This window comes from Tetrao urogallus (assembly GCF_951394365.1).
Source record: "Tetrao urogallus genome assembly, chromosome: 5".
NCBI classification, from domain to species: domain Eukaryota; kingdom Metazoa; phylum Chordata; class Aves; order Galliformes; family Phasianidae; genus Tetrao; species Tetrao urogallus.
Window position 1 is genome coordinate 45,324,019 of NC_136818.1, and position 15,615 is coordinate 45,339,633.

Consider the following 15,615-nt stretch of genomic DNA (forward strand, 5'->3'; position numbering starts at 1 on the left):
AAAGCAATTACACCAAACATCTGCAGGCTGAGGCTTGATGGTGTTCTGCTACGCTAGGATTTAGGTGGTCCAGCCAAAGCGCGCTCATCACCTGGTTGCGTATGCCCTATCTTCAGTACAGTAGTTCCAGTTTCCTTATTTGATTTATTTTATTCTTCTGTCTCCTTTAACAATTTCTTTGCGTGATACATATCTCTTAATGCCTCCTAGGTACTGTCTGTGCTTTATCTTTCTCTGTGAATAATTTTTTTTAACTGTTGACTTTCAAGTTTCAATTGTTTATCATCAAATTTTAACTTATACTCAACAATTCCACTTCTTATTCGAATAATGCATTTTTAAGTGTTGCATTTTTCCATTTTCTTTTTTCATATTTCTTCTCCATTCCTTCTTTATTACCATTACCAGGTTAAATACCTTTGTTTGATTTGTCTCACTCATCTTTTTCTCCATCATTCACTTCCTTTTTTTCTGGACTCTCCATCTGAAGAGCGACTCATGTATGGCAATAAAAAAGGTACAGATCAGACAGTAGGAATGTTTTGAAATATGACTTCGTAGAACCTGCTGGTAAAAGTATTAATGCAGAAAATATATTTTTGTTGAGAGACGTACAGTATTTTATTTTATTACCCATTTTAAAGAGACATTTATAAAGGCTTATGTATTTTGTTAATCAGAAGTCATATTCCAAGACATCTGTCTTTCTGTGCATGAATCTTTCCTCCTTTCTTCCATTCCCTTTTTTTTTGTTGTTTTTTTTTTCTCCTTTTTGTAGAATTTCATTCTTTTACCTATTTCTAAAATTGTATCTTTGGCCCTGCATGTGTAGGGAGCATTCAGTCCTCTGTTGTGCTTTTTTAAAAATTTCATTGTGAGCATTTTCTGAGATTGTGCATGGAATGTGTTTATAGTGCTCCAAAACCTGGCGTGTACAGTACTTTAGCTTCCTTCATTTGAGATATCAAAAAGGTACTTCTGATTGTCTATGCAGTTTTGAAGATGACTTGATGCAAAATTTAAGAAGTCATCTACTCATTTAAATTCTGAGTCTGTCACCCACTTTTCAGAAATCCCAAGGTGGATATTTCTGTGCAGGAAAATTCTTCTGGCTGTTACTTACCTTCTAGTCTGTTTGCTCTCTGTATATATCTGCCACTTTAAAGAATATTTCTCATTTGGTGCATTGGATCATAGGGTTAGTTGCAACATTTATGTGAATTCTTTGGAGCGTAACAGTATGAGCATTATAGAACTCCCATGGAGGGGGCATTAGGAATGGGCTGTGGGAGAGTTCTATCATATCCCCTCTAGTTTAGGGTGTAATCAAAACACTCTCCTGCAAGCAGATGCTACTTTGCTGTTTTAACTCTGAACAAACAAGGGTTTAATAGTGCCGCTGCCTGGAGTAATATATTTGGCCTTTTTTCTTGGCTGTGCTCCCTCTGAAAGGCTGGAACAGCATAGGATCATTTAAAAAACAATACTCTAAACCAGCATTTCTCCTTTAATGGCGTAGTGATACCAGATTTGAGATATGGGCACCAGCAGCACCTGTACTGGGCTCAGCTTGTGCATTACAGCCCTGCAGCAGTGGCCTTCAAGGAGTGAACAGGTGAAGGCAGGAGGAAAACTGAGAGAAATGATGGAAAGAGAAAACATGGAAAATGTGTGGACCTTCATTTAGCTCCACCTTTTTCAGAAACTCTGAAAGACCTCTCTTCTCAATCCAGATCTCATACTGCTCTTTAATAATATTCAGAGAGAGAAAGTAAGAACATCTCAAATATTAAAAATTCAGATAAGTTACTGCCAGTAAAAATAAAAATTTTTGGCCTATTCCTGCAGTTTTTTTCCTTGGGCCACCACTTTTTTTGCTGTCTGTATTTCATCAGTGTTGTTCCTTTGTCTAAAAACGTTTTACTTAGTTGTTTGTGGGTTTCTTCATTCCATTTCAGCGGGTTGACAGATAGTTGTCATACCCCAGGGTTCTTTCATTGTGTTTGCACAGAGCTCTCTTCCTGCCTTTTTTTCTCTCGTATTTTCTTTGGTTTGGTGTTCAGGATGGGAAATCCATCCACTCTTGTGTGACAAAAAGCCTTGTGTTCTTGCAGTGGCGGTCTGAAAAATCTGACAGTTGTGCTGTTTTGGTGTCCCCACATCTGCCTGTACTGCTTAGGGGACCTGGGTTGTCCTCAAAAGGAAAGGAGGATGACTCTGGCATTTTCTCATTGAACAAAAATAAATGTTGAAGAGAGGCACCTCTGTTTTTATATCAGTGCAGGCAAAGGCAGCTCTCATTTGAATCCAAAGCCTCTTTCAGAGTTTTATCTTCACTTTTATCTATTACAATTGACATTTCTCTGCTCTGTGGAACATGCAGTATTTATTCCATGCCCTTGGTATTAGCAATTTCTGCAAATGATGCAAACCTAAGGTGACATAGAACATAGAATTAATCAGTAAGGAAGGGCACACTGCAGTTCTTTGGCATTTTAGTTGAGTTTTTTGTGAGTGCAGGTGTATGTTTTGGGGAGTTGACATAAAATCAAGCAAATCAGCATGTTTTCTCTCAGTCAGCTGTGCAAGAATTAGCAATTATATATTTTTTTCTTTATCTTCTGTGTCAAGTTACATACCTGTATTTTGATACACAGATGTCAGAAAGTGATTTCTAGCCTTTCGATGTCTAAAGGGGAGCTACAGGAAAGAAGGGGACAGACTCTTTGACAGGGTGTATGGTTACAGAACAAGGGGAAAGAGCTTCAAGCTTCAGGAGGGCAGGTTTAGGTTGGAAGTAAAGTCTTTCACAGTGAGGGTGGTGAGGCACTGGAACAGGTTGCCCAGAGATGCGGTTGATGCGCCATCCCTGGGGCCTTTAAGGCAAGGCTTTAAGGCAAGCCCTGGGCAACCTGATCAAGCTGTGCGTGTCCCTGTTTGTTGCAGGGGAGCTGGACTACATGACCTCTAAAGGTCCCTTCCAACTTATGAGGATTCTAGGGTTCTATAAAACTTAAGCAAAGGAATTACGGTAGTTACTACACTGTAACAGTGGTTTTACTTTGGATGCTTGCCAGCTTGATCAAATCTTTGTGAATATCCTGAACTTTTGTTTTGTGGACACAGAAGTTGTTATGGTTTTGGTAGTATTCTGAATTTGTAATATTGTGTCCCCGAGTGCTGGGTACTGACCTCCTGGGAAGAGTACTGAACTGAAATACTTGTGTTGAATTTGATGCACTCAAAAAGGGCAGCTTTGTAAATACCAATGAGCTTGAGACTCTCTCTTATTCCATTGAAAGTAGGTACAGCTGCTGCACGGAAAGAAATAATCAGGAACAAAATTCGTGCAATTGGCAAGATGGCAAGAGTCTTCTCTGTTCTCAGGTATTTGAGTTGTTTCTGCTTTCTTAAAATCCTTCTTAATCTGTGTGTGCTAGGAAAACACATCTCTGTTCCAGGATAATATATACCAGACATTTTTTCAAGGAGGTCATTGCGCCTTAGAATCTCATTTTGCATGTTGGTGTACCCCATTGATGTCGGTACTTTTGGTTAAATAATATTTTTTTGTTGTTATTTTTTGAGATGTGTCCAGCCATTTGATTTAGTGGGTAATATTGGCAGTAGGTGGGTGGTTGGACATGATAGTCTGAGAGATCTTTTCCAACTGTAATGATTCTATAGATTAACTGCAACAGTGAGAAGGACAATACAAAAATAGAGATACTGAAATGAGAAGCGTGAAAGTGAAGGTCCGGGCTGGCTGGGAAAGTGTCTGTCATAGCAGAAAGTTGAGGACTTGTTTTGTTTGTTTTTCTTTTGTGGTTTTGAACTGTCCTGTTTGTTTGATCCCATTTTCTTGTACCAAGCTAGACAGAAATTGTATTTACTCAAAATATAGTATGCTTATAGTATGTCAGTATGTTATAGTACTTGCATAGCGTATTTATGTCTTTCCACAGAGCATAAGTATTCAAACAGGCTTAATTTTTTGAAATTGGTCTCTCCTGGAGCACAGATGCTTTCAGTGAAACTGTGGGTTGTTTTATGGTGCTGAGTTACTTCAGTACCTCATGAGGCATTCACTGCTACGTTCAGAGCTAATAAGTCTGCATGTGAATAGTTGCTCCTACGTTGGTTCAAAAGTAATCAGTATTTGTAGTTTCTAGATACCAGAGAGAGACGAATATGGCATAGAAATATTTTCCCCTTTCTAGTTGATTGAATTTGAATTTGCATCAGTGTTGACATGCATAAAGCACAGTAAAAGTAGGCCCTCCTCCCCAATAGAGAATACCAGTTTTCATGAGCAGATACTTACATTTTCATTACTATTTTCTCTTAAACCAGGGAGGAGAGTGAAAGTGTGCTGACACTCAAGGGTTTGACTCCCACTGGAATGTTACCTAGTGGAGTGTTGGCTGGAGGACGACAGACCCTGCAAAGTGGTAATGATGTTATGCAACTTGCTGTGCCTCAGATGGACTGGGGCACATCTCACTCTTTCGCTAACACTACACATAATGCATGCAGGGAATTTCTTATGCTTTTCAGTTCTTGTCTTAGCGGCTGATACAGGCGGAATGTTATGTGTTAATCAGGCAATGTGAAATGGATACTTAACCAGGGTATAAAACTAAAAGCAAATGAGTTTAGCAGTGTCAGGCCACAGTTTTCAGGCTTTGAGCATCCTCAGTTTACAATTCTTCAGAAGGTGCGGATGGGGTGCCCTAGTAGATCTGGTGTTAAGATATTTGGTCATAACAGATACAAAAATTGCAATGTAATTTTGCATCCTCGTCTGCTTTCCATGAAAATGACTTTACTATGTATCTGTTAGTATTTTCATTGACAGTGTCAAATTCTCACTGGTATCAATCCTAACAAACGACTACAGGCTGCAGAGTTCCATTTTACACTCCACTGATAGATTGAAATGTGCTTCGTTTTGTACCCTGGTAATTAATGCCAAAGTTTGTTCTCTATGTTGTTTGTCAAATGTTCTATGTATAATTGACCTCCCTGAATTGTCCTTGTAACATGCTGTTTCCTTCCTCTGCAGATGTAGCTGCTTTCTTAGATCTGTCTGTCTCTCTCTAGGTATAGATGTATGTCTGTATAAGTGTTAAAATTAAACCACTATCCCAGACACTTGTCTGTCTCTTGATGTAGAAGCAATGTTGTAGCACCTTGTTTTTGAGGTTTGCTGCATTTGCTGCTGCACACTGTCTGTGCATTTTGAACAATAATGTACTTGAAAATTATTCAGTAATTGTTATAAAATCAGTTGAGAATAAAGGGATTGAATTTAAAACTTGTAAATAAATCAAAATAAAAGGGTGTTACTAAGTGTGCATATATTTTTTGCATGAAAATAAAAAGAACTCTATACAAAATACACCTGTAATCTGGCTCATTGAATATTTTGTAAAAGTTTTTCTTTTTTTTTTTTTTAGTTTGTTGAATTATTGGATCATATTTTTCACAAGACCCGTAAATGATTAACTAGGCTTAGAGGCAATGCTGTGAGATTGTACCAAATGTATTACAAGAATGAAGTCCAGGTTTGCAGTGGTGGATAACTAAAATAGATCCATCTGAAAGTGGACTTCATATCAGCAGCACTCAACATAAGATATTCAGACTTTTTATTTGCTATCCTCAAGATTTAATAGAAAGTATAAAACAGTTGTGTTTGACCACTGAATTTTATAGCTATTGAAAGATTGTGATATATTGATTAACTGAATAACATTTTTACACAATCTGTTTTGCAAGAGTAGCTGCTTTTCTTGTTTTGTGATTTAGGCTGTTCATTTGAATATTTTTAAATTTTCTATTAGAATTTTTTGTTGCTGTTTTTTTTTTTAAACCCTTTCACTACATTTACTATTAAGCAATCAAAGCTGTTCTTTTATAGCTTTGAAACATGAATGTCTCATTTTAAGTCATTTCTCAGTGGACATATAATGTCTACAAGTAAATTTATATGTCCAGTGTATGTATGTGATTGTTTTGTTGAATGTCTATAACAAGAAGTGGTGTACGTTTCCTAATCCATCCAACTATTCCAAAAGCATATGTTCTAGTTTTAATTTTCATTGTTTAATAAGATACTTTATTATGCTTAAAAAAATGAGTTTGTATTCCTCTCACTCATTTAACAGATTTTTAACCATGTTACATTGCAAATATTAGAGAGGATCAAACTGACTAGAAAATTTTTTTAACATAAAGCATACGGCTTTCTAGCATTACTGAAAATGTGGGATGTTTGGAAAGTATGCAAAATGCATTTTGGATTTTTGTGGGTGTTTTTTTTTTTCTTGACTAGAATTTTCTGATGGCAATATTCCTTGATGCATTACATTAATATACATCACTTGTTAAATCATGCTGATGTGCTAAAGATCTCCTGCTGACTGTCAGTTCTCCTTAATTCCACTAACTTTGTTTTTACAGATAAGGATTTAACTCGGTTCTCAAAAAGAACTTTTTGGATTTGTTACACTTATTGCAGAACTGAAAGTAAATCAAAAATAAAATAAAGCTTCACTAATTGATACTTTACTGTAACCATCACATCAGTGAATTCATATTCGCAGCAGAAATATGGTCACTGATACTAAGATTTCCTACTACAAATTTTTACTTACTTTTTGAAATATATTGCACGTGTGTTGATCAATAGGCTATCAATAACTATCTCAAATCTCTAGATTTGAGAAAACAAATAGTATCCATTGCTGTACTATTTTTGCTTACCCCATTTTACTCGCGATAAAATTTGCTCAGATCTAAGCAGGCTGTTTACCAATACATTTATAAAAAGCTGTGGAAGTTATCAGGATTGGGAGTGTGTGTTTACATTCCTCTCAAATCTTAGCAGCTACCACTGCTGTTGGAAGCATCCGTTCAGCCAGGCCTCCTGTGCTTCGTAAGGAACAGGCCGTTCCCATAGATGTGGAGGTTGCAGGCATTGACGCGGTGCTGCGTGGGGCACCAGAAGTAGTAGACCATTGAACTGAGCTGCTCTGTGGGAAATGGTTGAACAGATTCTTACCACAAAACAGATGAATCTGAGGGTAAATGAGAAATCTGAACTACAGTAAAAAGGGTTAAACAAAGACAAATGCATTTTTAAAAGGTAATTTTGAAAAATTAATGCAAAATTGGCAACCTTGCTCACAGCAGGGGGGTTGAAACTGGATGATTATTATAGTCCTTTTCAACCCAGGCCCTTCTATGAACTACATTCTATTGAAAAAGTCTGGTTTTTTTTTTTCCCATAAATGTACAGATATATATTTTTAAAAAGAATCAAAGGTTGTTTCCAGTTAGCTTTAATGTACTAGGATAAAAATAGACCTTGAGAAATGACAGCCTTTGTATATCTCTAAATTCTTTTCATATGTTGGCAAGGATTTTGGTCAGATCTGTCCCTTAAGTAAAGCAGGGGCAAGGTTGGAATTGAGGATGGAAATGCCATTGGGTTCCTTCAACATTGTCACTTAAAATTTACTGTGAAAGTGAATTTTCTGAACAAAGAGTTCTAGTTTAACTAATGTGTTAGTGTAATACAACATTTATCCTAGGTTAATCAGGACTTATGAAGGTTATAGTTTCAATCTAGAGGTACCTGCAAAAAAGAATCCAACAAAATTATTTTCCAAATTGAAAATTGTGTTTTTTCAAATGCTTGCATTTTCCAGTCAGTTTGTTCTTTTGTGTCAAGGTGAAAGTTACCTTTTTCTTAAGTGCACTGTATATTCCAAGATACTTCTGGAACTAAAGTAGTACTAGTAGAATGACTTAGGTGTAAATATTCAAATCTGTATTTATGATCAAGCTACATAACTTACAGAGATAAATCAGTATTCGTGATCTTTTCAGGAAAAGATTGAAAACAAAGACTTCACAGGTAACAGGAAATGGTGGAAAGAGGTGTTTCTTATCACATAGTTTTGTACCTATATGGCAAATTGGTTATATCTTGTATTCAGTGATATTCCAAAGCAATTCTTAAACTAATTTGTTTTTACAAATTGAGAAAGTTTATTTTCTCTAATGTAAACATAAATTGCCATCCATTCCAGTGGATTTTTGGTATAACTCCGGGATTGCCCTTGCTCCTTTAGAGTTGTGTAGGGTTATTATTATTATTATTATTAATTATTATTATTATTATTACTATTATTGTAACTGGGAATGTGCAGTATGTAGAAGTTAAAATGCTGCATTATTCTCATCTATTCAACAGTATTTTAATAGGAATTCAAGCAACTATTTTTTTTAAAGAGTATCTCTGGAAATGAAGGTTTTATGTAACGTTAAGGCAGAGTGTAGGCAACTGATACATCTGCTGTGTCTGGTTTGTGTTGGCCAGGAAATGAGAAGTACTAAACTTAATTCACTTGGACAATTTCTGTTCTAACACCATCTTTTCCTAAATTGCTAGTTTTCCTAGCATTCACTTCAATATAGGTAAACCTACTTGCGTAGTGCTTAATATCCATTGATGTTCATCAGTATCTAGCACTATGCAAGTCGGTTTACTGCTAGGTACTGTTTTCAATTAGGATTTATTAGAATAGGTGATTAGAGGCATGGCAGATAGAAGGGGAGGCAGTAAGCTGTTAGCAACGTTGAAACTCAGCTGCAGTTTAGATCTTAATTACAAGTATTTTGCTTGACTGGTCTGCTCAAGTAGGTTAGTTTGAATTTGAAATCCTCATAACCTTACGTTATAGATTTGACTTTTAGATCTAAAACAATAAGCAACAGAAAAATCTCAAACCTCAGAAATTACCACGTTAGTTATGGTTACTTATTACAGTAGAACCAGTAAGCTAGATTTTTCTTCATGTTACATGAAGTTATCCACCAAGACTGTTACAAGCAGAGCTCTTCATGCTCTAGGCTTTGTTGTTGGTTCAACCAAGCAGTTTATGAGACTTTGTAAATATGACTTGCTAGATTTGTCTTTTATAGTTTAAATTTCACGTTTTGGTTCCCAGGGATACTCATTTAAGCGTAAAATATGATGAGAAATTGACGTACAAGTTTAACTTCAGGGAGTTAACCGTAAAAAGAAAAGTATTTTCTTATTAGCAGAACACTGATAGTATTACATTAGAACATCCTGCTTGGTAACTTAATGAAGCTCACTAATACATTTTAATCTTCAGAAAGTTAATCTCAAATAGATTTTCTTTTTAACCATACCACAACTTTAACATTAATTGACATCTTATGTTGCTTTCTTTAAAGAAAAAGAAATAATCTCATAGAAATGTACAGTTTAAAACATAAATGAAGTTCCAGTAATCAGTGTTTCTCTTGGTATACTTTGACTTGATAAATTGTAATAGTTAAAATGTAGGAGAAGTTTCACTTAAGCTTAAAAACAACCCCCAGAACCTTAATTATAATTTTAAATAATTTTAATCTAATCTGGCGTAGCGTTCTATATTAAATTGATCATTGCCTTTTCTGCTGTGCGATATTACACTCTTCATCTTTCTCATTCATTTTGCATGCATCTGCTCACTTCTGTACAGCCACTGTAGAGGCAATTGAGGCTGAAAAAGGTATGATCAGAGTCTTTGCCATTGGCAGAGATCTGTGGTGTCTGGGAGGGAATTCAAAAGTACTGTGTGGGTGTGTTTTACTTTCAACTTGCACAAGCAGAGATGAATCAACTGTATTGATTCATCCCTTTTACATGTAACATTCATTTCTGGCTCCAGGATGATGATTATCTTTAATATTTTAGGGATGTTCTTGGGGTTTTTTTGGTCTTTTTTGTTTATTTTTACAAAATATGCAGTAGGTTTTTGTATAATAGCATGTTGTGATACGTGGTGTTGTCTTGAAGTCCTTATGATGATAGTGTTTAGTGGTTTTTTTTCTGCATTCAACTGCAAGATTTTGTTTGGGGGGGCTGGTTACGTGTGGAAGGAGGGTTATTTATGCATGCTTTTCTCATAAAATCTATTTTTAATGGCTTTGAACATATATATATTTTTTAAATTTCCGTAACACATCTGATAATGTAAGACATACAAATGTAATGTGTTTTTTTTCCTATGGATTTTATACATAATTTGATGACCAAATTTATTTCTTCTATATATATGCCATCCTGCCAGTACAAGGCATATTAAACTCCATGGATTATTGGTGCTTCTGTGCTAAATAAGCTGTTATCTGTGCACCCTTTTTAGCTGTGTTGAGTAAAATGCCATCCAGTTATTTGGTATTCAAGTACTCAACTTCAGACTGTTGAAGTTTTATTCAAAGATGCTTTAGTTTCCTCTTGCTCAATATTCAATGAAGTGAATGACAAACAGCATAGCAATTGGGAGAGCTGCCTTTGTGGCCTTTGTGTGCTTTCAGATTTGGTTGTGAAGCACTAATTAATAACTTTATCATTTGTTTTTTAATTAAGGAAGTCAGATCTCCAAAACTATAAACAAGGGCCGTATTCTGTTCTCTCACACATGTAAGATGTTCCGTTGTTGTGAGTGAAAGCTGTGCTCATGTCTCCAAAGAATTATCCCATCCCAAAGAACTCAGTCTTACCATGTGGTTAACTGTTTTCAGGTCTGAAGTAAACTACAGACCTCGTTCACTAAAATAATCAGTAGAAAAATAATACTTGTTTTCTATATGCATCTTAAATACGTATGTATTTAGATGGCACCATTGTTAAACGCAGTGCTAACCCAGTGACTGTGGTCGTGTCCATTTCCATCATCCATGTGATTAGCACAGAATGTGACCCATATCCTGCAGTTTTGCCTGCATGAAAACCGCAGGATCAGGCCATCAATGTGTGTGCAGGACGTAAACCTCTGATTACTTTTGTGACCCTTTGCTTCTTTGCCTCCGCTGCACTCGCTGTGCTGCTTGCATCTCACTGGCATTCCCCTGAGACATAGGGATGTTAAGCTGAGCTTGGCAGCGGGAGCAAAGGGTGTTCAGAGCCGGCCACCCCAGAGACATGCAGAAGCAATCAAGTGGGCTTAAGCACCTTGATTCCTCCTTGCTGAATATTTGCCATACTCTGTGCCTTTTGTTATAAACTCAGGTCATGAGAGCCATTGAGTGTATCAGGAGAGCAACTTAGAGCAGCTTTTACTAGTACAGATACAGAGCCATACATTTACGTGGCTGATTTCCTACCTGTGTTTAAGCATCATTTATTAGAAAAAGTATATGCTTTCGACTTCTTTTTCCATTACTGACATATCAAATTTGCATTTTGTTAAGCAATACGAGGATTCTCTCCGCAACATAAAATCTGCAGTTTTGAAGAAGCAAAAGGTTTGGATAGGATCAATGAGAGAATGCCACCAAGAAAAGATGCTCTTCAGCAAGATGGTATTAATACTATAAACACAACAAATGCCAATGGAAACAATGGAACTGGCAACAACAATGCACAGTGACCACGTCAACTTCTGGTTTACTCACTTATGTCTTGCCTGAGAATTCCTAGATTACTGCTTTTTGATGTGACAACAGACGAAATAGCCAGGGGGGTCAGCGAGGTGACTACTTATCAGGAGGTGGAGCACCATCTGCCTGACCCTGCTGAAGAACAGCATCGTGCTTTGAGACAACAGCCCCTCTCTTCACGTGGTGACCGACCTCCTGGGAGCATCCTTTGTGTATTCAGGCTGCTGCGTCTGCAGAAGAGCTGGGAGGAAGGCAGCGGGCTGTTATCACTAAAGCACCCCTAGACTAGCGTCTTATGCTTGTTGTTGTCAACACTTTACGTTTACAAATGGGATTTTTCTTTCAGTAGAGGTAGCTTGTTTGTTTGTTTGTTTGTTTTTTAAATCAGACTTTCAGATACGACCCTAAGAGCTAACTATTTATTAATGGACATCGGTTTCATGAATTGTCTTTAAAACAATAGATTAGAATGGTCTTAAAATTTCTGAGGCTGCAAAAAAAACCCTGTATTTTAAATAGAAAAAAATGCCAAAAAAAATCTCAGTTGGTCATTCTGTAAAAAGCTGACCTCAGGTTTACTCCTTAGATGTTGCTGATTCTATATTGTATTCACTGTATTTTTTAGTTACAGCTTATTGGAAGATTTCTATGTAGGAATGTTTATTACTTGAACACAGATTTTAAAAAATATTTAATTTAGAAACATTTTTGCCCAGCTTTTTCAAGACTCTCCCCCACCTTGAACTTTAAAAAAAAGAAAAAAAAAATTATATATACTAATTTTAAAAGTAAGAAAAATATGGGAGTGTTAATTTTAAGGTACTTTTAATTGAACTTTGTACATTGTTTAAGTAAATTTTGATTCATATCAAGTCTGTAAAGCTTGGCATTGTATTTTGTGTATGCATGTTTTCATTTTGCAAATACTTAATATATAGACCTATGCTGTACATCTATAGGTTACGTAGATGTTATGGGTACTTTTAGTTTATCGTGAGTACTGCGGTTGCATAAGTAGCTAGTAATCACTGGGCTGAATAGCTGCAAGCTTGTCATTATTTTTTAAGCTGTAAAGGAAACTGAAACTGTATCGGACATAGGTTTTGTTCTAGGCAAAGCAGCGCGTAATCAATTGCTCTGTTCAACTGCTAAGGCATTAGTGAAAGTGTAAACTCGAGACTGCATGTATTTTGATATCTACAGGACTGCTTGGTTAAAATAAAAATTGAAGCCCTGTGCTAATTTGTTCACAAATAATGGACTGTACTGATTGCCACTGTACTTTGTTAATATTTTGACATTTGCTACGTGTCCTTCTCAACCCCTGGAACACAACTTGAAACTTATGTCACTAGAGTTCATCTCCTTTTTTTGTTTGCCATGAAGTACGATCTGTACATACCCCGTCTGAGTTGGAATTTTATGCATGTTCTGAACTATTCAAGTATTTTATAAACAGTAGCACACAATAAATTTTGTGCATGGGCTGCGGCTCTTATCACTGTGTATTGGTTTTATTTGGCATACTGGGGTCTCATCTGACCCTGAAAATTGGTTAGAAATGCTCTTCCAAATCTAAGCTATTGAAGGAATAGCCAACGAGGTGAGATTTAGCTTGCGGAGAAATCATTTAACGTAAATACTATTCTATTTCATTTTTTTTAATCGTTATTTCTCATGTATTGAATATCTGAACATCTTCTGTCTGCCAGTCTCCATTGCTGGGTAGTGCAGCCATGAGGACGGCCATGTGCCACGTGTGTCACTTTGAGCTGAGGGCTATGGTGCTGGTGGAGCCTTGGGCGCACTGGGGGTGGGATGGGGCTGTTTCGACAGTCGAGGCAGATACCTGATTTAGGGCTTTTCGTGTGTTCTCTGTAAGTAGGACAAGCTGCTGAGCGAGATGAGAACACAACTGATGTGACACTAATGGAGTTTTGATGTTTGCTTTTACTTTATTGCAGATGCGTTGTAACTGGAAACTGTTCTCAAAGCCTGTGCGCAGAAGTTCAAGTTAACAAATGGTAAGTTGGTTTTTTTCTGAAACCCACAGTCATGAGCTGTGCAGTCTGTGTGCAGTGTGTCAGAGCAGAACAGCTACCTGGTGGTGCAGTACAGCCCAGGTTTTACATAGTGAGCATTGTGATGGGACCTTCCTCCTAAGCACCAACAGCATTTCCCAAGACCGCATATTCATGGTTTGATACTGCAGTCTTCATTCTCAGTGTTCTGGCCAGCTCAAATTGTATGTGCAGAGAAAATACAAATCTTTGTGAGAAAAGGCCTTGCTGTCTGACAGAGAACTGGCTCTCATCTGGCAGGCATTGCTATGCAACAGCTCTGCTCACTTCCCTGAGAATCCCCTTCCAGCTGTTGTCAATAGCAGTGTTTGCCAGATATGAGGGCAGAGGTGCAGTAAATGTTATTGTCAAGTTATTGTCAAGCTGTTTGTCATATAGTGTACGTTCTGTCAGCCTTTAAGCAAGTAGTCAGGTAAAAGAATTGTGCCTGTGAGCTTTTTCTGTTTAGAAAGTAATCCCTCCTTGTTTGCTGCTGTTTCTGAAAGGTAGAGTCTGGAGCTGTCTCTAATTCTTGCATTGTTGAAGAGGAAAAAAAGGTATCCTGCCTCTCAGAAAACTGTAAGTTGTTTCGCTTTGTTTTCCGCTTCCAGGATTTTAAGTGGGAGGAAGGTTCTGCATATCGTTAGCGTTAGTCTGTTCTCAGTGGGGAGGGGGAAATGCTTGGCAATAGCTCTGCCAGCCCACGGATGCAACAGCAAAGCAAAGAGCTGTGGTTTCTGCAGTGCTGCTGTCTGCAGGGAGAAGGGTTGGGAGGTGGTGGGGGTGGGGAGGTGTTCTGGCTGTTCTGAGAAATGTGAATGCATTTTAGCGAATCTGAAAAGCAGGCCTGAAAGTACAGAACATGTTTGAGGATGGTTTTTTGGCCTGCTGTTCAATAGAGCTTTGTGCTGCTGAGATACTTGCTGCCACCTGCTGAGCTGAGCCAGGAAGGCAGCCCAGTTCACATTGTCTGCTCACATTTAGTTCAGTGGCAGACATAATGCTGAATGTTTAATAGAAGTGAAAATACTTGAGGGATTTTTGCATGGTGGATTTTTTTATCTGTTACTGTTTTACAAATACTTTCATGTACGTGTGTACAATGAAAGATTTGCCATATAAAAATGGATTCTACCAGCTGCTGCTGGATTTGTTAGAGGGGTAAGAAAAAAAGAGCTTTGCTTTTTGTGTGTGAGGCCTATATACGATATTCACTAGTTAAAGCATTGCTTAGAAATGTTAGGAAACTCATTGTTAGCTGCTGGACTTCATGCTTCCATTAAATTTACAGCTGGGGACAGATTCAGTGTGGTTTTCTATAAAAACAAATGCACTACTCAAAGCTGGTTTTCTGTTTTCCTTAATCCTATGAAACCATTGCTGCATCATTTGTATTGTGTGTGTCGCTGTCACTTTCAACTTGGATTAACACATGTTCTGTAGTGTTAGTGTTTGCTTACAGCAAATTACTGAACAATGAAAGAACAATATAAGCCACTTTTTTACAAGGCGGTACTTCAAAATTAGATTTGAAATTGCTTCTCCTTTCTATTGCTGCCTTAAGCACAATGCTGACTAACTCCTAATCGTAACTAATTTAAGAACTTACATAGAGAAGGCATAGTCATCTTCTGCCAAGGTGCTTAAACTGTACAGTGTGACTTAAACTGAGCACTTGCTGCTTTTTTCAGCATTAGGAGGGGAAGACAGAAAAGAATTCTTATTAGAGAACCTTTTTTTTTTTTTTTGGTCATCTGCAGTTAGCTCTGTAGTTAAGTTTAGAGATTTCAAGGAAGTAATTATGCAGGAGTTTGTAAGAGGGGAGGTGGTTTTGTCTGGGTAAAACAAACAAACAAACCTAAGGCTTAGGGCTAGTAGACAAGATATATCTTTTATTATACAATAAAGAGTAATATGTGCTGTAAATTAAGGCAAGTGTAAGTGCAAAAAGCTTAATGAATCACCAAGAAGGCGTGTTTGATTATATGTTATTCTTTTACGCACAAGAGTAGTCAGTGTCTGCATGAAGCATGTTACATGTCCTTCGGTTTGTTTTAAAAAAGAAAACAAACAACCAGGTAATTGTCTT

The 15,615-nt window shown here is 37.1% G+C and overlaps 1 protein-coding gene across 3 annotated transcripts in view; it reads left to right on the plus strand.

Moving 5' to 3' along the window:
- The window catches only part of PPP3CB (protein phosphatase 3 catalytic subunit beta), a gene marked incomplete at both ends in the record, with an annotated part of 44,192 nt that extends 32,736 nt beyond the window's left edge, over positions 1-11,456 (plus strand). For 2 of the 3 annotated variants that reach the window (XM_079535592.1, XM_079535593.1), the window contains 4 exons: positions 3,303-3,387; positions 4,354-4,451; positions 9,564-9,593; positions 11,278-11,456. In XM_079535592.1, coding sequence (XP_079391718.1) covers positions 3,303-3,387; positions 4,354-4,451; positions 9,564-9,593; positions 11,278-11,456 — 392 coding nt within the window. The remainder of the gene's footprint in view (positions 1-3,302; positions 3,388-4,353; positions 4,452-9,563; positions 9,594-11,277) is intronic. The other variant, XM_079535594.1, reaches the window with a different exon arrangement.
- Between the last annotated feature and the right edge of the window lie 4,159 nt (positions 11,457-15,615).